The sequence below is a fragment of the Carcharhinus amblyrhynchos genome, chromosome 1, assembly GCF_965287045.1.
Source record: "Carcharhinus amblyrhynchos chromosome 1, sCarAmb.v2.hapA, whole genome shotgun sequence".
Taxonomy (NCBI): domain Eukaryota; kingdom Metazoa; phylum Chordata; class Chondrichthyes; order Carcharhiniformes; family Carcharhinidae; genus Carcharhinus; species Carcharhinus amblyrhynchos.
The window spans coordinates 157,158,195-157,182,886 of record NC_137324.1 but is presented as its reverse complement, the minus strand read 5'-3'; the positions used below and the strand labels follow the sequence as shown (position 1 = coordinate 157,182,886).

The window sequence follows — 24,692 nt, the reverse complement described above, 5'->3', positions numbered from 1 at the left end:
CGCGGGGGGGATGCGGTGGTGGTTGTGGATGGATGGGAGATGGCGTGAGCTTCATTCTGGTTGCCGCAGTGCTTTGACACTCCAGCTGGTTTAGAGTTACACTGTTCCACAGGCTTTACACCCACCATGAAAAGCTCTAAATAAATCTGCGTACAAACCAGTGTAAATATTTTCTTCCTTTGGAAAAAAGATACAGAAGTCTGAAGCCAACAGATCAAGAACGGCTTCTTCCCTGCTGCTGTCAGACTTTTGAATGGACTTACCTTGCATTAAGCTGATCTTTCTCTATACCCTAGCTATGACTATAACACTACATTCTGCACTCTCTTGTTTCCTTCTCCATGAATGGTATGCTTTGTCTGTATAGCATGCAAGAAACAATACTTTTCACTGTATGTTAATTCATGTGACAATAATAATTCAAATCAAATCAAATATAGGACAAACAACTCATGCGTCTGTAGTTCTGGCCATCTCATCCCACCGTCACAGAGAATTGGGAGGCACTCTATGCAGGGCAAAAACAGCAATCAGAAGTTTGAACTTCCCTTGTAAATATTGTGCAAGTGCGCATGTTGAAACTTCCTCAGGTTCTCGACACAAATCAGTGACTTAACGTTGAATCAAGCATCACTCCTCATATCACTCTAATGGCTTCTCTTCCCACTCTCACATCAGAATCTCTATTGTCCCTCAAGAGTCCAACCTTGGCCCCCTCCTGTTTCTCATTTGCATGTTGCTCCTCACCCAAAAGTATGACTCTGCCACCTAAAATCAAGTTATCATTCCCCTCATCATTTCTGCCTACCTTGACTTTTTACCCATTATCCCATATCTTCTGACCTACATTCATGATGCTTTCACAGTCCCATTCTCATAGTTTCTCCATTCTGTCGCCTGTTCTGTCACCTCTCAGAGCAGCACTCCTGATGGTCTTCCTCTTCCCTCAATCGAGAATCCCCTTCCAACATTGACAGGACCCTCAACCTTTTCCTGGAGCTTCTCCCCACCGACCACCCGGGAGCCCTTAATGGCTTCCGGTCTCACTGGCAAGGCTGTCACGTCAAGTCTCTGTTGATGGGAACCATACGTGATCCTCGCTGGTGAGGACCTCCATCGGCGAGGCTGTGAAGGCAAGTGTGCCCAAAACAATTCCATTCCGGGCTCACTAAATTATATAAAAATGTCAATTTAAATATTTAAATCAGCCCCACACCTGCTGATCATGCCAGAAATCTGAGTCAGTAAGATCGCAAGACCCATCTTATTGGTTCGCCCTGCCCGTTGACCGGTGTGACAGGCCAGTAACATCGCCTCCAAAATAATATGCAAAAATAAGGACAGAATGTTATGCGTTTATAATAGGGACTATGGCCGGGATTTTCCCATCTTGCCAGTGTGGGCTCCCCTGCAGTGGATTCAGTGAGCCATTCAAATGTCCGTTGACTTGGGGGCAGGAGTAGAAGATCCCACTGGTAAGAGGCGCTGGAAAATTCCATTGTAACTCCACGAATTACATTTGTGAATTCTGATCAAATTATTCTTCACTCACTAACCAAGTTTCAACACATAAACTAAACTTCACAATTCCCCTCATAATAACACATTCAACTCTTATTAGCTATCCCAAATAGTTACTGAATTCTCACAATACGTTTTTCTGACATGAAGAAATAGGTTGCATTCACAATATGTTGAAGTTGTTAACTACTGCAGCAACATTCCAGCTAAGTTAATCTATTAACCAATACCTATCATGTTCCATCTTGTTTATTGTCTGGTTAATGTATAATTATGAAAGTAATAGCTTTTCAATTTAAGATTTTCAGGCCACACTACAGTTACATAATAACGCTCCAAATACAATATGCATGAACTCAAAATTAATTTATTCCTGTCCACCAATCTTATCTGCAACAAAAACAAAATAGCAGAGGATTTTAAAAATAGTTACAAGGAATGAAAGTTACTTCTCAGTTATGTGAAAAAGGACTAAGAGCTGAAGATGACTCCTTTATGCATTCTCCTGGAGGAATTGAAAACAGTACGTTTGGACCTAAAAATCATTGCACAGGTGAAAGTATAATCATTTTTATATGGGAAATAAAATGTCATTTTGCAGCAAACATTTGGGTAAATGAAGGTGTTTATTAAATATGCAACAGCAATGATTCAAAGTATTTACACAATCCTCCACCCACCACCACCCCTCCTGGCGCACCCTGCCAACCTGTAAGATAAATGTACCTCATCGACATTTGCATCAAAAGTAGAGACCAATTCTGCTAGGAATTGAATTGCTTCTGGTGTCAGAAGGGTTTGGAATTCTTCTTCCAGCGATGGAGGAGGTGGCTCGAGCTCCACTCCAGTTGCTGTCTGCAATAGAACAAGTGTGCATAACCCAGTGTTAAAAGATTTCCAGTGAACTGCACATAATGGGACTCTCCAGCCGCGCTGGCCCCAAAACAGGAGAATGCCGCCCGAGGTCAATGGATCTTTGCCTGGTCCAGCGCCCACCCACTATGATTCCTGTGGCGGGCAGGATGGGGAAATTGCCCCGCCACCCAAACTGGTGTAAGACAATTTTTCTTACAGAACAAAACACTGCATTTTACAACAATTCTTGAACTGATGATTTTTTTTAAAAAAACAATACCACCAGAAAGAATGTTATTTAAATCTGCAACTCACAATCCAATATCTCTTACCAATAAATTAAGTTACTAAATGGTTTGCTCTCATGACCAGTGGAGCTAAGATTCTCCTCCTGACTGCCAGGTAAGTTTTAATAAATAAAATTAAACCATTAGATAGGATGAAAATTGCAGTTTGGATCAAGATTACTTTTCAATCTTATCTCCAGTTAAAACAATAATACTTTGCTGACATTAATAGGATGATTAATAGGTTATAGTAATCACTTCAGGAAATGCCAAAGATTTATGTTACCATTTATAGTGGATAATAAAAAAGTGTATAAAGTCTAACATTCACTGGCGTAGATACTTTTATTGCACAAGAGATACATCACCAGTAGAAATAGCAGCCTAACAAACCAATAACTTCTGTTTCTCTTAGTTATTAACAACACTGCAACTCTACATAACTTGTGACTCCACTCATTTGAATCGCTTACAACAAATTGCTTTTCATACTTACGGTAGTTTGTTGCAATGTTGCTGCCATGTTCACCAGGTTTCTTGCAGGAAGAAATTGACTTTTGCTGACTGAGCGTTTATATTTGCTTTCCGTGTTTGATCTGCTAGGTCACACAAACTGAGTCCAATGACCTTCAATCCCTGTTCAGTATCATCCAACCTGAATTTGTTTTCAACTGATGACAGTTCAACTAAAAATACAAGTGAAGGAATTGTTGTAAATTTAAATTATATTCACATTCATGTAATAATTATTAGTATTTTGCATGTAATTATAATATTTAATGATAGATTATAGAAGTTTCTTCTAATTCATCTCAGCATGAGTCCTGAGATCTGCCCACAGTAAATTCAGGGTGAGTTGGCAAGGCGGGTATAAAGACAAGGGGTGGTGGGTGAGGGTGGGAGGCATAGATTCACATGAATTGGCACTAAGCTAGCATAGGAATTAAAGAAGATCTTGGGGTTTGGGTAGACAGCTATAGAATAGTGAAGAGTCTATAAAGGGCCATAGGTTAGAGGGACATGGAGGATATGAAAAAGTGTGGGAGTGGATGGAGATTATGAGGTAGCATAAGTTGGCATGGATGGGGTATAACGTGAGGAGTTTGAGGGGATGCGAGGGGCGAGAGATAGAGGGGCTTTTTTTGTTTTATTGTTTTCATTATAATGGGGATGTCATTCCAGAACAGCAAGATGGGTATTTCAACCAGCCTGCCTCTGAAGCCTTTCCAGGGTCAGCAGGTCTGACTCCTGTTAGCACCCGCATCCCACAGAATCAAAATCTAAAGATTTGGAACATTTTTTCCTGAACCTGGTTTGCGGAGTCGGGAATTTTCCTGATTGCGCCCCCAACTTCAGTCCTTTATCTCATTTGCCATCCATGGATTTGATTGCTCTACTTTTCCCTTTCAAGGGAATATATCTCCAGTATGTCCAATCTATCCCTGAGCCCATTGCTCAGTTACCATTTTTTCCTCCCAACTTTGATTCCAACCTCTGACTCCAATCTATTTGGTCCAGATCCGTTCTTACCCTATTGAAGTTGGCTTTGCCCCAGTTAATTATTCTTACTCTTCTATAGTCAACCTAAAGCATATAATACAATGATCACTGTTGTCGAAACATTCTCCTATTAACAATTGGCCCGCTTCATTCCGAAGAACAAGGTCTAACAATGCCTGCTTTCTCACTTGACTGAAAACAGACTATTGAAGAAAATTTTCCTGAACACACTCCAGAAACTCTTGACTCTTTCTTCCCTTTATTCTATTCAGATAATTAAAATCCCCCATTATAATTACCCCATAATTATTGTACCTCTCTGTAAATTCCTTCAAAATTTCTTCCTCTGCATGCTCCCCATTAATTGGTGGCCTACAGACAGCACCAAGCAATATGATTGCATTTTTTTTTGGTTCCTTGACTCCAGTTAAATAGATTATGTCCTTAACCCCTTTGGGATGTCCTCTCCCTCCAGCAATGCTCTCCTTAATCAACATATCACCATTCCTCCCTTTTTTCTTCTTTTCCTATATTTCCTGAACAGCTTGTATCCAGGCATATTCAACACCAATCCTGTTATAGCCACAACATTATATTTCCACATGAACTCCATTCCTTGCATTTACATACATGTACATTAATCCTGATTTAAAATTTAGTATTTCCTCTGATCCAAAAACTTACTATTTCCTACTAGAATCATAGAATAGAATCATACAGTGCAGGAAGAGGCCATTCGGCCCATCAAGTCTGCACTGACAACAATCCCATCCAGGCCCTATCCCCAAATCCCTACATATTTTACCCACTAATCCCTCTAAGCTACGCATCCCTGGACACTAAGGGGCAATTTAGAAAGGCCAATCAACCTAGCATGCACATCTTTGGACTGTGGGAGGAAACCAGAGTACCTGGATGAAACCCATGCAAACACGAGGAGAATGTGCAAACTCCAGACAGTGACCCAAGCCAGGATTTGAACCCAGGTCCCTGGAGCTGTGAAACAGCAGTGCTAACCACTGTGCTACCGTGCTGCATACTCTAATGCTATCTATCTCTCCCAGTATTTTGTGCACCTTGGTATTCCAATCATGCATTCATCTACTTTATCCTCATATTTTAATATTTATTTGAGTGTGGTCCTGAGAGTATTCTACAGATCACATCTTTTGGGGTCCTGCCATTCCCTATATAACTCCCTAAAATCTGACTGAAGGACTGGACCACATCTGTCTTACCGCCTATGCAGTTCGTGTCAACATCAACCAAGACTGCTGGCTATTCAGCCTCTCCTTCCGAATGCTGTTAAGTGACTAAAGATTGAAATTTGAATCAACTTTGTAAGTTTGCTTTGGAGATTTGATTTTTTTATGTTACAATCCCGCACCAGAGGCCCTGGTCCAAGCTGATCAAAAACAAAAAATCTGGAAAATCTCAGCAGGTCTGACAGCATCTGTGGAGAGAGAACAGAGTTAACATTTTGAGTCTGGATGACTCTTCGCTCGAGTGGTTTTGACCATTTGCTTTCTTAAAAGAGACTATAAATGGGGAACATCCACCCGTGATTGTCATTTTTGATCTGTTCTTGAATTTATTGATTTTTGTTTGATCAAACAAGGCTATATGTAGAGAACAGCTGGGACTCTGGGGGAGTGTGAGGGCAGTTGTGAGACTGAACGAGTCGATAAAGTTCTCTCAATAAGATCAGTTTTGTATCCTTGTTTGGCTCCATCAGCCAACTTGGATCCTACTAACACAGAGAAAGGCAACATAGATACAAAAATAAATGTAAAAGGCTTGATGCGGAGAACAAACCTTTGCTTCAAACAAAATGGTTTATGAGGATGTGGATTACACAATTCGAGTTAATATTAAATTCGGAGACCATGTCAACACTTAAGAAAAGGAAATAAAGGACATAGGCATAGAAATAGGGCTACTGCTCACATGGATACAGAGCACCAACATAGACTAGTTGGGCCAAATGGCCTTTTTCCACATAGAATCATTGAATCATAGAATCCTTACAGGGCAGAAGGAGACCATTTAGCCCATTGAGTTTGCACCGACCAAAATCCCACCCAGGCGGCACGATGGCACAATGGTTTGATTTCCAGCTTGGGTCACTGCCTGTATGGAGTTTGCATGTTATCCCCGTGTCTGCGTGTCTTTGCTCCGGGTGTTCCAGTTTCCTCCCACAGTCTGAAAGACATCCTGTTTAGGTGCATTGGCCATGTTAAATTCTCCCTCAGTTTACCCGAAATGTGGCGACTACGGAAATTTCACAGTAATTTCATTGCAGTGTTAATGTAAGCCTTATTTGTGACTAATAAATAAATAAACTTTAATTCACTGAATCAAGCTCGAAGAATAGACATTTCTTCTCATGCCTTACAGAGCCGCAGAGATCAAACCAAGGGCTCAGTTTTGATTTGTGGTCTGTGCTGAATGAACTCATTTCAACAAAGATTGCATTGGCAAGTTATAAATGGTGCACTCACCTGATGAAGGGGCAGTGCTCCGAAACCTGTTGAACATTAACATGGTGTTGTGAGGCTTCTTACTGAAGTTATAAATGGTCAAAGAACTACACTAATGCAGAAATGTCCAAGATGCAGCCTACGAGCTCCTAAGATTCAGTTCTCTCTTCCTGTGTTCTTTTAATTTTTATTTGTTCACAAAATAATTATTGCTTCCCTTTATGGCACAATGGTTAGCACTGCTGCCTCACAATGCCAGAGACCTGGGTTCAATTCTGGCTGTGGGAGACTGTGTCAAGTTTGCATGTTCTCCCCATGTCTGCGTGGGTTTCCTCTGGATGTTCCGGTTTCCATAGGATCCCTACAGTGCAGAAGGAGGATATTTTGGCCATTGAGTCTGCACTGACCACAATTCTACCCAGGACCTATTCCCGTTACCCCACACATATTTACCCTGCTAATCCCCCTGACACTAGGGTCAATTTAGTATGGCCAATCAACCTAACCCGCACATCTTCGGACTGTGGGAGGAAACCAGAGGACCCAGATGAAACTCAAGCAGACACGGGGAGAATGTGCAACTGCCACAGAGAAAATAACCTGAGCTGGAATTGAACCCGGTTCTTTGGTGCTGAGAGGCAGCAGTGCTAACCATTGTGCCACTGTGCTGCCCCACCTCTGAGACTCCAACGAATGCAGGTTAGATTGACTGGCCATGCTAAACTGCTCCATTAGTGTAAGGGAGACTAACACGATAAATACACTGGGTTATGGAGGTAGGGCCTGGGTGGAATTGTTGTCAGTGCAGGCGCATGGGCCAAGTGGCCTCCTTCTGCACTGTGAAGCTTCTATTCTATGAAACTTCTATTTTATGAAACTTTGTTCTTTGAAACTTCTATGTTATCAGTCAGTCTTCCTCTTAACTAATTTCTTTGCCTCCTTTCTATATTTTCTAATACTCCATTTGATTTGATTTTATATTATTAGGCATCTGCCTCTTTGTAAACTATTCTTTGCTCATCCGCAGAACTTCAGTTTTCGTAGCACCACTTTTTGCTGTGGGAGTATGTCTAATCTGTTGTTTGAATGCTTCCAATTTTCCAGTCTCATTTCCCAATGTTTCTTGCAAGGTGATCTCGGATAAGTCCCTTCTACCTTATTGGAAATGCCTTTTTCCCAGTGATGTACGTTCACAGAATCTCTATAGTGTAGGAGGTTGTTTGGCCCATCAAGTCTGCACTGACTCTCTGAATGAGAGCTCTGCCGAGTCCCGCTCCCCTGCCTTATCCTGTAACCATGCATGTTCTTTCTTTTCAGAAAGCAGTCAATTTTCCTTTTGAATACCTCGATCGAACCTACCTCCAACACCCTCTCAGAATGTTCATTCCAGTTTCTAACCAGCCTCTGGGTGAAAAGATTTTTCCTCGCATCACTTTTTACTCCTTTTGCCCATTATTTTGAATTTAGTTCCCAGTGCTTTCTTGAGTTGGAACACTTTCTCACCATTTACCCTGTCCGTACCTTTCAGGATCTTGAATATCTCTATCAAGTCTCCTCTCAGTCTTTTGCTGTCCAAGGAAAACAACCCCAACATCTCTAATCTATCTTCATTGCTACAGTTTTTCATCCCTGGAATAATTCTTATTAATTTTTTAAAAATTCCTCTGGTTCTCAATATTTACAATTAAGCTGTTGAGCACAACGGGGAGCACTTCTGGCACATGCACAGATGCCATGTCAGAGTGTGTGACGTCACAAACAGCGACATCCCAAGCAGCTTCCTGCACTGAACACAATGGGTCCTATTTTACCCTTTTGATTCTAAGTGCTGGACAGACTTGAAACTGGGAGTGTTTCAGATCCGACTTTTAGACCCATTCTTCGGCGCCACAATATGCGGTTTGCCTGAAAAAATATCAGCAATTCCGAATCGTGCTGCAGAAGTCTTTGGGTGGGGCTTAAAACGCTCAAAATCCCGCAGCTCCGATCGGCACCTCCAACTGCGCACGCGCAGAAGAAAAGTTAGAATGCGGCTCCCTTGCCACATCGCTCCCAAGCCGGATAATGCCTCCCCCTAGCCCCCACAGACATTGCCCCATCCCCACAGCATCGCTGATCCTCTTATTTCCCCCACCACCCAGGCCAACAGCGGGCTCTTCCTCCTCCCCTCCCCCCCCCACTGATCTCAGGCAAAGTGGTAGCGGACCCCTCTCTTCCCTCCCATGACCTCAGGGGGAGTGGCAGTGGACCGCCCTCCTCCTCACTGATCTCAGTCACAGCGGCAGCAAATGCCTCCTCTCCCCTCACTGATCTCAGAGTGGCAACGGGCCCGCCTCACCCTCCGCCCCACCGATATCAAGCAGAGACCTGTCAGATGCTCGGCACTTATTAACCTCCTCATTAACTGGAGCGCCCGAATTGAACTTTTGCAGAGCAAGTCTATTTCATTCACCCATGGGCAAATGCAGTTGTAAATGGGGAAGTGTCGGAAGTGAAGGTTGGGAATGCAGCACATTAAGTCAATTTAAATGCATTTAAATGGCCGTTATGCCCGTTCAGGGGTGGTCCCGATCGAGGCCGTTTTTGGGCCTTGATAAAGGGGGAATTAGCGCAGAGGCGGGTGCGGATCGCGCTACCTGTCTCATGCCCGAAAATGGGCGCAACTTGATGGTAAAATTGGGCCCTTATCTCCATAGTAACTTGAATTGTGAGTTTCTCATTTGTTATACTACATAGAAAAATATTTATTCAATGAGTGTGACCCTGTAAATTCTGGGGAGTTTCCCAGTGCAGGCAGTGTCCCATCTCAGTGCTGTTTTCAGAGCCGGTAATTGGCACACAACTGGAAATATAAAAGAGTTGCATTAGCTTTTAAAAGTGATTCACTGACCGCCCATCACTGCTTTCTGCCAGCAGTTACAGCGATACTAAATTGCGCCAAATTAGAGTCATAGAATGGCCACAATATAGAGGAGGCCATTCAGCCCATTGTGTCTGCATCAGTTCTCCATAAGTTTAATAAAGTTGCCACAGTCTCAGATGACCAGAGGCTGCTCTCCCTTTCGAGGGAGAGAGATGACTGGTGATGATTTAACCTGAGGATCATCACATATCAGGTGAGGGGCAAGACTGAGAAGACAGCCCTTCATGAATAACCTCATCCAGTGCAGGAACTGAACATGTGCTGTCACTAACCAGCTGTCCAGCCAACTGAGCTTAAGCGACCACAAGAGTCTAGTGACACTTTCTTGCCTTTCCCCAGTATCAGAGAAATCATACAGTGCAAAAAGAGGCCATTCAGCCCATCATGTCTGAATCAACAACAATCCCACCCAGGTCCTAAACCTGCAACCTCACATATTTGCCCCGCTAATCCCTCTGACCTATGCATCTCAGGACACTAATGGGCAATTTACCAGGACCAATCAAACTGACCCACACATCTCTGGAGCGCAATAGTAGCTCTACATTTCTTTTCTTTTCAGGTAATGATCTAATTCCCTTTGAATGCTTTGCACACATTCAGCCTCTGGCTCACACTCAGCCAGTAGTTAACATTATATGCATACTATTTGATATTCAAAAACATATAGAATTAAAATATGTAAAACAGGTTTTTTGGTGGCTCAATGAGCTTATTTCATAACCTACAGAGCTGTACATTCCTGAGCTGAAGAAGACAGGTCAGCCCGACACCACTACCGACTGTCAGTCAGCTACAAGGAGAAACCAGCCAACAACACCCTCAGCACACAGACACTACAAGTCAGGCACCACCATTGCAAGGAATGGGTGCAGCTCCTGGTTCTCTCTGTTTTGGGAATAGAAGCAGTGGGATCGTCAAAACAGCCAGCACGATAGGAAGAAACTGGATGGGGCTCCTTCAGCATAGGCAAGAATTAAGCAGCACAGAAGGTCTTAAAGTAGATAATTTGGGTAAAGAACAAAGAGGGTATTGGAAAGGACAAATAGATAAGGAGCACAGAGTATGCCAGGGCTAGAGCAACCAGATTTTCAAAAGTCAAAACCAGAGCACTTTGAAAAGCCACATTTGGGAAGTGCAATGAAATGCAATGTGATATAGAATCATAGAATCCCAAGAGTGCAGATAGAGACCATTTGACCCAATGAGTTGGCACCAGCTTTCTGATAAAGCATCCCACCCAGGCCCACCCCCTACCCTATCCCAATAACCTCACACATCTACACCACTAATCCTCCTAATCTGCACATTTTGGAACACTAAGGGGCAATCTGGCATGACAAATTCAAATAACCTGCACATTTTGGATGGCGGGGTGAAACCAGAGCCCCCGAAGAAAACCCACACAGACATCAAGAGAACATGCAAATGTCACACAGACAGTGACCCAAGACTGGAATTGAACCCGGGTTCCTTGCGCTGTGAGGCAGCAGTGCTAACCACTGTGCTGCCCTATGATGGATGCACACAGAAAGAACAAAGTTTAGTATTGATTTCCTTCTCCTAGGCCCAGTTTTTAGCTAACAAAAAAGACCTTACTGTGAAAACCAGGACATTTGAACTATTTTTAGAAACACGGGACATCTGAAGAAAATCAGGCACTGTCCAAACTAAACTGTGATGCCTGGTCACCCTATCCAGGATGTGGAAATGACGGCATTGAACATAAGAAATAGGAGCAGGAGTAGGCCAACTAGCCCTTCGAGCCTGCCCCGCCATTCAATAAGATCATGGCTGATCTGTCGTGGCTCAGTTCCACATTCCCGCCCTCTCCCCATAACCCTTAATCCCCTTGCCTATCAAAAACCTATCAACCCGCGTCTTAAAAATGTTTAGCGAGGCAGCCTCCACCACTTCAATGGGCAGAGAATTCCAGAGATTCACCACCCTTTGAGTGAAGAAGTTCCTCCTCAACTCCGTTCTAAACCACCCCCCCTTTATCCTGAGGCCGTGCCCTCTAGTCCTACTGTCCTTTCTGAGCGGGAAGAGCCTCTCCACCTCTATCCTATCCATCCCATTCATCATCTTATACGTCTCAATGAGATCTCCCCTCATTCTTCTAAACTTTAACGAGTACAAGCCTAGTTTATTCAGCCTCTCCTCACAGCTCAATCCCCTCAACTCCGGAATCAGCCTAGTAAACCTCCTCTGCACTCCCTCCAAGGCCAAAATATCCTTGCATAAGTGCGGCGACCAAAACTGCACACAGTACTCCAGCTGCGGCCTCACCAGTGCCCTATACAGCTGCAGCAAGACCTCCCTACTTTTATATTCAATCCCCCTCGCTATGAAGGCCAGCATCCCATTCGCCTTCCTGACCACCTGCTGCACCTGCAGGCTGGGTTTTTGCGACTCATGCACAAGGACCCCGAGGTCCCTCTGCACCGTCGCATGCTGCAGTTTTTCGCCACGTAAGTAATAGTCCTTCCTACCATTATTCCTACCAAAGTGGACAACCTCACATTTGCCAACATTAAATTCCATTTGCCAGTTCCTGGCCCATTCGCCCAGACTATCTAGATCCTTCTGCAGACTCTCCACACCCTCCACACAATTTGCCGTTCCAACAATCTTGGTGTCATCAGCAAATTTCGACACCATACACTCGGTTCCCTCCTCCAGATCATCTATATAAATGGTGAATAGCTGAGGCCCCAGCACCAACCCCTGGGGCACTCCACTAGTCACCAACCGCCAATCCAAATAGCACCCATTGACCCCCACTCTCTGCCTCCTATTTGACAGCCAATCCTCTATCCACGCTAACACCCTATCCCCAACTCCATGCCCCCTGACCTTCTGCAATAACCTCTTGTGAGGCACCTTGTCAAACGCCTTCTGAAAATCAAGAAAGACCACATCCACCGCCCTAGACACATCCTCATAGAACTCCAATAAATTCGTCAGACACGACTTCCCCTTAACGAAACCGTGCTGCGTCTGCTCTACCAAACAGTTCTCCTCAAGATGCCTCAAAATTTTCTCCTGGGGTAAGCACAGTAAGAAGTCTCACAACATCAGGTTGAAGTGTATACGGGTATTGTGAGACTTCTTACTGTGCTACTATATCCATAACAGGTGTTTAAGTCAGGAGCATACCATTAACTCATAGTCAGCAAGTAGTTAAGGGTACATAATCAGTTCAGAGGAGTTGGATAAATAGAGATTCCTTGAGGATTCATGGTTAAGAAATTAATTAAGGAACATACTCCGGGATGAACTGAGGAAAAGCTGGGAGCAAGCTATCCAGAATATCAGGAATTGCAAGCCAGGTGGCAGTGCAGCTGGAGGTCCAGAAGCATTGAATGTAGAAAGCTAGGAACCTTAGGTGATAGGCCGGAAGCCTGTTGAGAGGACAAATATTAAAGTGTTTCAGGTAGAAGAATGAAAAAGTTGGAAGTCGGCAGGGAAAGTGGTCAGGAGATTGGAGAAGGAGAAACTGGGAGCTGCAGGTCTCAGCCAAAGGAAGAGAGGAAGAAAGAAATGGAGTTGGCTGCAGTGGGGAGCAGGGTTGGTTGGGAGTCAGAAGCCTGAACATCAGGCTGGAGAGTTTGAGAAAGAGGGACAGGGGTCCTTAAAACCGAGAAAAAACTACAAGATTCTGCCCTGAAAAAGAAAAGAAATTAAACAGAGAACACGGAAAAGACCATGGGAGCTGTGTTCAACTCACATCATTTAACCTGATTAACTGGTCATTATTACAACAAAACTGTTTGTGGGAGCTTAATATGCACAAAATGACTACTGTAATCATACATGACATCATGTTGTGACAGCACAGTGGCACTGATTAGCACTGCTGTCTCATAGCCTTGGGTGACTATGTGGAATCTGCATGTTCTCCCTGCATCTGCATGTGTTTCCTCCCACAGTCCAAAGATGTGCAGGTTAGGTGGACTGGCCATGCTAAATTGCCCCTTAGTGCCTGAAGGGAGATTAGGGGGATATGGCCATGATAAGGTGTTCTGTTGGAGAGTCAGTGCAGACTCAATGGGCTGAATGGCCTCCTTCTGCACTGTAGCATTTCTATGATCAGAGATCACACTTCAAAAGTACTTAATTGGCTGTAAAATGTTTTGGGATATCTTGGAAAGGTATATCCTGTAGAAATACAAGTAATTTTTTTTAATTGAAGACTTGTATTTATACAGTGCCTTTCATGATCAGGATGCCCTATAAGTTTAACAACAAGCACCTGGCAATGTATTTTATTTTAATGTTATATTTGAGAGTGATTCTAAACTATCAACAAAACTAAGCCATATTAGCAAAATGTTAGCTCTGACCAAGGTTCATCCAGATCCCCCCATAATATAAATCTCTGCTGACTCTCTTTGCTCTTAGCTCTGACGAAGGGTTATCTAGACTGGAAACATTGGCTCAATTCTATCCCTACAGATGCTGTCACAGCTGCTGAGATTTTCCAGCATCTTATAGAATCATGGAATCATACAGTACACAAGAGGCCCTTCAGCCCATCGAGTCTGCACTGACACAGGAGAAACACCAAACCTCCCACCTAATCCCATCCACCTGCACTTGGCCGGTAGCCTTAAATGTTATGATGTGCTAGGTGCTCATGCAGATACTTTTAAGGGTCACGAGTGAAGCCCAGTCCATCATACAAACCAGCCTCCCATCTACTGACTCTGTCTACACTTCCCACTGCCTCGGAAAAGCAGCCAGCACAATCAAGGACCCCACGCACCCTGGACACACTCTCTTCCGTCTGGAAAAAGTCTGCGGTCACATACCAACGTATTCAACAGCAGCTTCTTCCCTGTTGTCATCACAATGGGCCTACCTCGCATTAAGTCTATCTTTCTCTACATCCTAGCTATCACTGTAACATTCTACACCTTCCTTCTCTATGAACGGTATGCTTTGTATAGTGTGCAAGAAACAATACTTTTCACTGTATCCCAATACATGTAACAATAATAAATGAAATCTGTTTTTGTTAATAAAATATAAATTGGTCTCAAATTCCATAATACAGTTGAAATTGATTCTTGGAGCAAGAGTAGAATCGATCCCCAGCAGAGGGCGAGCGCGATGAATACTCCTCCAGTTCACCATTAACACCTGGGTAACCTAAAAATGAACTCGTTGGATACAGAGCCCAGAAGTGCTCTGACCAGATTTCTGGAACAATGGGGGAGGGTAAAATTGAACCAGAATTAAAATGATGGATTAACAATATATTTTTTTTAAAAAATGTACTACCCACACACACTTATATATATAAATAAATAAATACAACCGATTCTGAGCACTCAGCACAAGACTGCCTCTCTGGTGGGAGAGTAGAGTGGAGAAACGAAGGCTGCTCTCGCGAGGTTTTCTTCATCCTTAAGTTAATTTTCTCTCTTCCTCCCTTTTTGAGGCTGGCCGGGAGATGGCTGAGGGATTTTTTTGTTCTCAGGATTAGGCTGGATGGGGTTAAGGAGTATCGCAGTGTAAGTGTAGCCAGCAGCGGGAATGTTGCAGAAAGTTGTTACTGTAGCGAGTGAATTGGAACCTTGTGTCGGCGGGCGGGTGCGCCGCTGCCAGCTCGAGGGCTGCCGCGCGCACACAGGTGGAGCGGCGGATTGCAAGCGCTGAAGGCAGCGTCGCCAGACTTGTCCTCACACCATCTCCTTCGCACTCCGCAATAGCCCCTCACCCCCCACCCCCGCCATCTCTCCTGCTCCCCCATTCCTGTATGATGTCCTCCTCCAGGGGAGCCACCTTGGCGGTGGACCCCGCTCCCCCGGCCGCCTCGGTGCTGCTCAGAGCGCCGCCCCGCTCACGCATCTACAAGATCATCGTGATCGGCGACTCGGGAGTGGGCAAGACCTGCCTGACTTACCGCTTCTGCGCCGGCAAGTTCCCCGACAAGACCGAGGCCACCATCGGCGTGGACTTCCGAGAGAAAACAGTGGAAATCGATGGAGAAAAGATCAAGGTAACTCCCTCCTCCCCCTCTGTTTGGAAAATTCCTGTGTGTTAGTGAGGGCAGCAGCATTCTTCTGTCTGGGCTGCACAAGTTGTTATGTTTCCAGATTTGGTTCAAAATTTAACTCGCATTTACGCAATTTAGTTGGCCAGCTTTTTGAATAGTTGGTTAAACATACTGTTTTTCTAAGTGTTCCACTTATTTTTCAGTGACTTGCAAGTAAAAGATGATAACTAACTTGTGTAAGGGCTCGGTCCATGAAACAGTAATATAGTACCGACTTTAATTTGCTATGTCACTTCTCGGCCTTTTGGCTAAGTTCAAACCCAGGATGAATGCAATGTCTAATCTTGCCACCGTGCTTAGCAGACAGGCGACGGAGTGTGGCAGCTATGACACAGTGACAGTCGCACACTGCTGCCTCACAAAGCCAGGGGACCCAGGTTCATTTCTCAGCTTGGGTCACTGTCTGTGGAATCTGCACGTTCTCCCCACGTCTGCATGGGTTTCCTCCCACAGTTTGAAAGATGTGCTGGTTAGGTGCATTGCCCATGTTAAATTCTCCCTCAGTGTACCTGAACAGGCACCGGAGTGTGGTGACTAGGGGATTTTCACAGTCACTCTATTGCAGTGTTAGCATAAGCCTACTTGTGACCCTAATTTTTTAAAAAAACTTGGATCTTGTTTCTCTCTCTTGTGGGGACCTTGAGTTAGATTCAGTTGGATTTTGAATTTGGTTTTTGGAGAAACAAAGTTCATGTTTCAGTTTAATGACTTCTCTTGCTCTTGTGATGGCATTGCGTTGTTTACATGGATGATTGGTACTCTTCGGTCTCTTGCCCAGATGACCGTTGATGGTGAATGTTAGTAGAATGTCCAAAGTTGGGAGTGGCGTTGCTAATCCTGGTTCTGAAGTGGGACCCCCCTGACTGATTCTCTTTTCAGTCCTCCTCCAACCACCCTGAAATTAGTTAAATGATTACTTTAAAAAAAAATTGGAGTGCTAAAATCCTGCTAATAGTGGAGGAATTCATGTAAATTGTGTAGGGCCTGGTCAGACCACATGCCCTATTGTAGTCAATGAGACACACAGGAGATATTCAACTACAGGAGCAGGCATGTCTTGCTGCAGTTATACAGGGCCTTGGTGAGGCCTCGCTTGGAATATTATGTGCAGTTTTGATCTCCTTATCTGAGGAAGGATGATCTTGCTACAGAGGGAATGCAGCAAAGGTTTACCAGACTGATTCCTGGGATGGCAAGACTGACATAGGAGCAGAGATTGAGTCTGTTATGATTATATTCACTGAAGTTCAGAAGAATGGGGGGTGGAGGGGGGTTGGCAAACGGAATCTCATAGAAGCCTATAAAAATCTAACAGGGTAGATGCAGGAAGGATGTTCCCAGTGGTGGGGCTTCCAGAACCAGGAGTCATAGTCTAAGGATAAGACTAGATAGGACTGAGAAGAGGAGAAGTTTCTTCACCCAGAGAGAGGTAAGCACAGAAAATAGGTGAGGCCAAAACCAGAGTTATCCAGCTTCAAAATGTTAGTTCTATTCTCTTTCCACATATGCTGTTAGACCTGCTGAGTTGTGGGCCAAAACATTGTATGCTTTCAAAAAGGAGTTAAAAGTAGCTCTTGGGGCAAAGGAGATCAAAGGATCTGGAGGGAAGGCAGGATCAGATTATTGAATTGAATAATGAGCCATGATCATAATGAATGGTGGAAATGCTTTAAGGGCCAAAAGACCTACTCCTGCTCCTATTTTCTATGTAAACCTGAATGAGGGTGAGAAGAAGAGTTATGAGGGATTCCTGATGTCAACGTTACAAATAAAGACTGAAGAAACTTGGATTCTAGTGAAATATCGAGATAGGCTTGGTATAGTCAGTGAGAGTTTGCAAAGATTTATGGGTGGGAAGGACATCTTGACATCAGAGCACTTACTGGAAATCTTTAAAGTAATGAAAATTCTATTTCAATGTATTTAGATTTGTAGCAAAGCTTTCAATTCCATCAAATGCCTAGAGCACAAGGAAGGAAAAAATGGAAGCAGTGACCAGCTTAATTAATATTAACTAAAACAGATAACAATTGGGGAATAGGCAAGCTTAAAGGCTTTGGATAGTCTGGGAAGGTGAACTGATGAATAGCAAATGATATTTTAGATGGATAAATTCCGAGGCAATGCAACTAAGGAAGGGGAACAGTGCATGTATAAATAAAAGACAAGGGCTGCACGGTAGCACAGTGGTCAGCACTGCTGCCTCCTAGCACCAGGGACCCGGGTTTGATTCCCGGCTTGGATCATTGTCTGTGCGGAGTCTGCATGTTTTCCCTGTGTTGGCATGGGTTTCCTCTGGGTACTCTGGTTTCCTCCCACAGTCCAAAACACGTGCTGTTTAGGTGCATTGGCCATGCTAAATTCTCCCTCAGTGTACTCAAACAGGTGCCAGAGTGTGGCGATTAGGGGATTTTCACACTAACTTCACTGAAGTGTTAATGTAAGCCTACTTGTGACACCAATAAACAAAGTAAAACAGAAACCTAGATGAAGACATATGAACTGAGAAGTTGTTGAAGGTCCTAAGGATATAAAGTTATGTGAAGATATTCCAGATTGCTAAGGGAGAAATTGAGATCACTACAAACTCATGAACAAGGGGATTACGGCTCAATTTTCAAGGGATATTGACTACTTTACACAGAGGGTGGTGAATGTGTGAAATAGACTGTCTAGGAAGGCAGTGGAGACAGACAGTATAGAAGTTTGTAAGAAGAAATTGGGAGGGAATGCAGTTAGGTTTTGAAGATTGATTCGATGGATGACTTAGTCTTTCCTGATCCTTTTTGTTCCTATGTTTTTATGTGATCAATGAGTGAAATGTGTTTCTACATAGAGCAATAGATGTTTAACAAAATATAACAGTTGTTTTGTGGATAGAAGGGGAGGCTTGTAGTTTTTTTTCCAGATTGCTGAATTATAAAAGAATTGCCATCTGTGTCCATTTTATGAATGGATTAAATCTGAAACTGCCTGATTAACCCCTTCAGAGAAGCATAGTTGTCCAGTAGGTCATTGAGCGCAGTCAGGATTTTGTAGATCTAAGACAATAACTTGCATCTCCAGCGCATTTGTTTTCTTTTGAAGAAGAACAAGAGATCCAAGGTGTTTTACAGATAGGTGCACCTAAAGCTGATGCTGTGCCAGAAACGTATGGAATGGAGGTATGAGGGTGGGTTTAGAGTAGTGTCTTGAAGGAGGGTGGAGAGAGTAGTGAGGCAGTGCTGGAGAGCTGGGTATGGGTAATTCAAAACTGATGCTTAAAGGAGGGGCAAATGGAGGAAGTGATGAACAAAAGGCCAGCTGCAGTAGAGAGTCTACTTAGTGGATTATAAAGCTAGAGGCAATTTCAGAAATAGGGTGGGACACCACCATGCAAGGACTTGAGGTGGAGGACAACAATTTTAAAACTTGATGCATTGGTAAATGGGCAGTCAGTTGAGGTAAGTCAGGAAAGGGTGGGGTTGGATGCTCAGAGCAAGATAGTTGCATGGTTAGTCTTGGAATTAGGGAGTTTCGTTGCTTCTCTTGCCCTTCAGGATGATGTCAGACAGTGAACAGTTTTGGCTGCGGAGAGAAAAGCACTTCGGTGCTTAATGAAGTCAGGCCATATAAATAACTAGGCCATTTCAGTACACTTGCATATCACGGTCAGTTGTAGCTACCATGATTCAGCACATTTGGCACTCTGGTTAAAATAGCAATGCTCTCCCAGCCCTCTTTAGGTCCAAATTAAAGAACTGTGACTGCACCATAGTTCCTTTTTCACTCCAGCATATACTGGATATGAGTGATTTCTCACAGTGGTGCAGTTAGCTCGAATTCCATCCTCCTGGCCACTCCCAAGCTGCTTGTTAACACACTGCTTCTACATTTGGGGACCCAGTGTTACCAAATATAAAAATATCAAGTAAATTATGTACGTCAGAGCGCGAGAGAGACTAGAGCTGAGTAATACAACAACGAGGGGGGAATCAAGTTCTTGAAATTTTTCAGAATCGTTTTTTTACAGGCTCTGGCAGGATTACCCTTATGAATGCATGACAGCCCTGTTGCGAGCAACAAAGCCACAGGAATGATTCAGTAAGGCCATTTAATAAAGAAATTAATTATTGATGCAGAAACATATTTTGGCAAAAATATCATTACAGTTGAATTATCTTCTGCAAGACAAAGGAATGGAAAATTCACAATTGACTTTACCAGATCTATTTTGAATCAGCAGGAATACTTCATTGTGGATAAAGGTTTATTAAATATTAAAATATATAGAAACGTACAGTACAGAAGAGATTGTCCAGTCCTATTCTAGAGCAGTTGTATTTACACCCCCTTGCTTACTCGTAACCCTAAGTTCTTCATCCTCAAGTACCTGCACAACTGGCTTTTAAAATTAATTCTGGAATCCGCTTCCATCAGCTTTTTCACACAGCGGTTCTCAAATGAAATAACTTGTCCTTATCTCCCCTGTAGGTCTTTTGCCAATAATTTTGAATCTATAACCTCTAGTAACCAATCTACTCTCCAGAGGGAAAAGGTACTCTTTTGTTGCTCTATCAAAGCCTCTCATTCTCAAGAAAACCTCTTTTTATTACTTGACCTTCTCAAAACCCCTCAGTTCAGATAAGTTTGAAAACCTCTTCTGTCTCCCTTTTTTGCCTTCCGTGCTCCAAGGAGAATTAATTTTTCCAATCGATCCTCATAAATAAGTCCCTGATCCCTGGCAACTTCCTGATAAACCTTCTCTACGACTTCTAAGGTCTTTAAATCATTCCTGAAGTGTGGTGCTCAGAAGTGTCCGCAGTACTCCAGCTGAGGTCTAACCAGTGATTTATAAAGTTCTAGCATGATCTCTTGCCTTTACATTCTATTCCTTGATTTATAAACCTGAGTAACCCAGATGCATTTTAACCACCATATCAACTTCCCTACCATCTTTAAGGGTTTGTTTATTTGGACACCAAGCTCTCTGCTCATCCGCACTTTTTAAAATTGTTCTACTTATAGCATACTTTTATACTATAGTAGTTGTCCCAAAGTACATCACATCAAGCGTCTTTGTGTTAACTGCCATTTGCCATATCATATCCCACTTCAGCATTCTGTGCATGTCACCCTGAAACCTGTTGCCATCCTCATTACTATTTGCATCATTAGCAAACTTTATAATACTGCTCCCTACAGCTGTGTCTGGGTTGTTTATGAAAATTGAAAAGATTAATGGACTTAAAATTGACCTTCTGGGAATACACTGCAATCCACCTCCCCATTGGAAAATTGTCCATCTACTACTATCTTTTGCTGTCACTGTATCAATTTTGTATCTATACCCTCACTTTCCCCTTAATTCCATAGGTTTCCTCCTAATAAACCTCCTGTATGGCATTTAATAAATGCACTGTATTTTCTGAAAATAAGTCCCATATACCAGAAAAACTCCAGGTTGGGGCATTAAGCTTTTGGCATTTAGTTAATCTCAGCCAGGGCAGTGGTAGAAGTGACTGTTCGTGAGGATAAGAATCCAGGCTTCCCTGCCAGTCACACTTAAAGTCCACGCTGCTGTAAAAATCTGGGCTTGAATCTATATGACCACTTAGTATGTAACTAACCCCTACTCACTGCGTTTTGCTGGAAAAATTGCTTTACTGTTGTTGGTAGGCAGTGCTCTATTGGAGTTTGTAAAAATCCTTTTAAATAGACACTTTGCTGTAGTGTGCTGTTTAGACTAAATTGGCTAAGTAAATAGACTTAGAGGTGTGGAAATTTCCACTGACTATTGAGTGATCCTTACTAGAAAGCGTGCATGTGTAGACCATGGATGAGAACGGGAACAAACTGTAATGCTGCCTACTGTTGAATTCCTTGCTTATGTACGGATACTGATCGCTGTAGAATAATGTCTCAACATAAATTTGTGTCTTCAGAAGAGATTAGGGCAAGAGTTGGTTGGGGGAGAATAAAATCACATCTTTTTGTTAAAGGTTTTCTGTTTGCTTGGAAAAAAGAACTTTTTTGTTTTTGACATTTTTAGATTCAACTGTGGGACACAGCTGGCCAGGAACGTTTTCGGAAGAGCATGGTGCAACACTACTACAGGAATGTCCATGCCGTTGTCTTTGTATATGACATGACCAACCTTATGAGTTTCCAGAGTCTCCCAGCCTGGATTGAAGAATGCAATCAGCACTCGCTTGGCGGGGAAATCCCACGCATCCTTGTGGGGAATAAGTGTGACCTGACAGATGCCACCAAAGTTAAAACAGACCTGGCTCAGAAATTCGCAGATACTCAAAACATGCCCTTGTTTGAGACTTCGGCTAAGAACCCAAATGACAATGATCATGTGGAGGCCATATTCCTGACTTTGGCTCATAAACTGAAGAATCACAAACCCATGATGCTGAGCCAGCTCCAGGTAGACGAGCCTAAGGTTAAGCTGGAATCTGAATCCAAGACTGATGTGGAGTGTTACTGTTGAAGATGAAATCTATTGTTTTCCATATGGATCAAAGACCAGGATGTTTCTGGTAACCTAGAGATGGCCATGGTACATTCATATGATTGAACGTGCAAGGTCTACAAACAGTCCATGAGAGGAAATACAACTGATAAAAGGACTGAATAATATATTGGGCTAAACCTTGCCAAATATTGACTGAAATCTTTCTTTCACTTAAAAATTGTGGACAGCACAAGATAGGAAAGGCTACATTTTTCTTTTGTAATGTCAAATCTCGATTGTATACAGTGAAATGTGGAGAAGCATTAATCTTGTTTACTTTGCCTCATTTAAAGGAGTCATTTGGATTTCCATCTCATGATTCTTTTTCTAGGTATTCCTTATCTATTTCTTCCTCCTTCCATCTCCACTTAATTGAGAGAATCAAATATTTTTGTGTTAGAGGTGTCCCCCAGTTGCTTAGCTGGAGAATAGGATACATAGCTCAGTCTTGCAGAGCAGAAAAATGTTCTATAAGATCTACAGTTTGTGCTGGATCTTTTGATGTGAGCCAAGGCACTGATAGGGGCACTACAACTGAAGATATCAGTCCTCCAGGTTAAGCTGGGGCAAAAAAAAACAGCTGAGGTTTCTTCTGTGCTGTGATGCCTCTATTGCTGAAATAATTCATCAGTATTCACTACTTTGGCTTACATATGAAGAAGGGTGACTTGATTAAGGTAACTAAAATGTAGAAAATTCAGATGAAGGAAGAAGAGAGTTTAAAGCAAAACAATGGTATACTAATTTGATATTTACATGGTGTCCTGTAAATCTTGTCTGTAAAATACAAAAATGTGTTCACGTGTAATCTATGTATGGATATGACTAATCCTATACTCTCTTGAGCTTCTAATGTTGAGACCTTAAAGGCATGTATCAAATTTGAGTTGCTAGCTATGGATACACCTAATACTATACTCCTTTGAGTTTCTAATGTTGAGATCTTAAAGGAATATATCAAATTTGAGTTGCCGGCTTTCCATGGTATCAGATTTAGAACAACAAACAAAAAGCTTTAAACTCGAGTCAAATATTTTGCCAAAAGCTATTGATTGGGAGGAAAATAGGGAAGGTGTTTTAACAGTTGTCTGTGGCAAAGCAAATGGTTTCTTTATGACGGATGTTTTTGGATAAGTGCACTTTTTTTTAAACCAAGTCTTCCTTCCAAGTGGAAAAAGGGATACACAGTAAAGGGAATACATTAAATGGCCAATGTCTGTTGTGTTGTGGAAAAGTTTTAAAATTATTTTTCGTGTGCTCTTGTTTGTGCTTTTCAAGTTTCTTGCTGACCCAGTGGAAGATGTTTACCAACTGCACTCTGTAACATGCACAAAGGTTATCTATGCTTGAAGATGATGCATGGATTAACTAGTGCCTGGTCAATGAAGGAGGACGTGGAGATTATTTGTAATTCTTGATTATTAACTCCTAGTCTGCCCAAGATGCTAGGAAATGATGGATTTGAAACGTTTCAGTATTGTAGTGAGCGAGCTGAAAGCAAATCACTAATTGCAGTAGGACGGTTAATCCATTTCAAGGATAACTTCACTATAGTAATACTTCTATTGAATAAAAGAGTTGCACAATTCTAAATAATAAAAATGTTTTGAACTTTAATTCTGCTTTTAGTCATGATTTTCATCATCTTTTTCTATCGTGGGTTTTTTTCAGGTGTTTTCTCTAATTAAACTGGCCGTGTCTTTTTCCATTTCTTTTCCATTCCCTTTCCCTAAAAGATGTCCTGGGATAGTTCACTGCTTTCTACCTTCTTTACCTGGTGTCCATTACAAATTGTGAGCAAGGCTTTCTTTGAAAACCCTTTTTTATAATTTCTTGTCATCTAAGTGTAAAGGCCTAGACATTGAGCAAGTACCAGAGTGGATCTGTGAAGCATACATCATGTTTGACTAAATTTAATTTGATTTTTCATATCACTAACTCTTGTACAGGGCAATGTTCGAAAGTTGTCTAGATGGACTGTCAGAGAGCATCTTATCAGCTCGTGTCATCCATGAAGCCTACCTTTTTTTCTCCCTCCATTCCATTCCCATTAAACTCCTGACCACCCAGCTTTACTCGCTGGCCTCTGTGCATGCTGTTTTTGTAAATTACTCCCATCCCTTGGCAATTTTCATATTGTTACCATTGGTCTGTTGCTGCTGACCTCTAACCTCCCTTTCATGTCCAGAATCCTTGAATGTGTTGTATTATAATCCAGGTCAGAAACTCAAGTGTTTAATGAAGTCAGCCTAGGTCGTAAGTTTTGCACTTTAAATTTTGGCACAGGTCAGCATAAAATGTTTCAGTCCAGGTAAGATTCAAATGAACCCTTAGCAAGCTTTTATCAAACAAATGCAGTTAACACAGAACATTTACCAATTACAAACAAAAAAAACAACCATGGTATTGTGTAAACCTTAACAGCTCCAAATACTGTTCCATCCAACCAAACCGTCTTACAAACATACACCTGCCTCAGGTTTAGCACAGAAAATAAAAATGTTGGATCTTGGAAACTTTTCAACCCCCTCTGTAGTTCACTCCTTTGGATGGAGAATTG

At 42.6% G+C, this 24,692-nt stretch overlaps 2 protein-coding genes across 4 annotated transcripts in view; one reads left to right on the top strand and one right to left on the bottom strand.

Annotated features, from left to right (window-relative positions):
- Positions 1-15,592, bottom strand: part of ugl (ureidoglycolate lyase) — a 54,163-nt gene extending 38,571 nt beyond the window's left edge. Inside the window, exons 1-3 of one of the 3 annotated variants that reach the window (XM_080194307.1) lie at positions 15,478-15,592; positions 3,160-3,349; positions 2,248-2,376 (exon numbers count right to left, since the gene is read on the bottom strand). In XM_080194307.1, the coding sequence (XP_080050433.1) occupies positions 2,248-2,376; positions 3,160-3,186 (156 nt within the window). In that variant the 5' untranslated portion in view covers positions 3,187-3,349; positions 15,478-15,592. The other 2 variants (XM_080194300.1, XM_080194318.1) reach the window with 2 other exon arrangements.
- Positions 15,297-23,749, top strand: rab33ba (RAB33B, member RAS oncogene family a). Its single transcript, XM_080194332.1, has 2 exons — positions 15,297-15,573; positions 21,662-23,749. Exons 1-2 carry the CDS (start codon positions 15,331-15,333, stop codon positions 22,106-22,108), a joined length of 690 nt encoding a protein of 229 aa, XP_080050458.1. The 5' UTR covers positions 15,297-15,330; the 3' UTR covers positions 22,109-23,749.
- Positions 23,750-24,692: the final 943 nt, after the last annotated feature.

Excerpts from the sequence above, each read along its gene's own strand:
- rab33ba (XM_080194332.1), top strand. The coding sequence starts at position 15,331 with ATGATGTCCTCCTCCAGGGGAGCCACCTTGGCGGTGGACCCCGCTCCC. Across the intron at positions 15,574-21,661 it reads TCGATGGAGAAAAGATCAAG|ATTCAACTGTGGGACACAGC; the intron begins GTAACTCCCTCC and ends TGACATTTTTAG.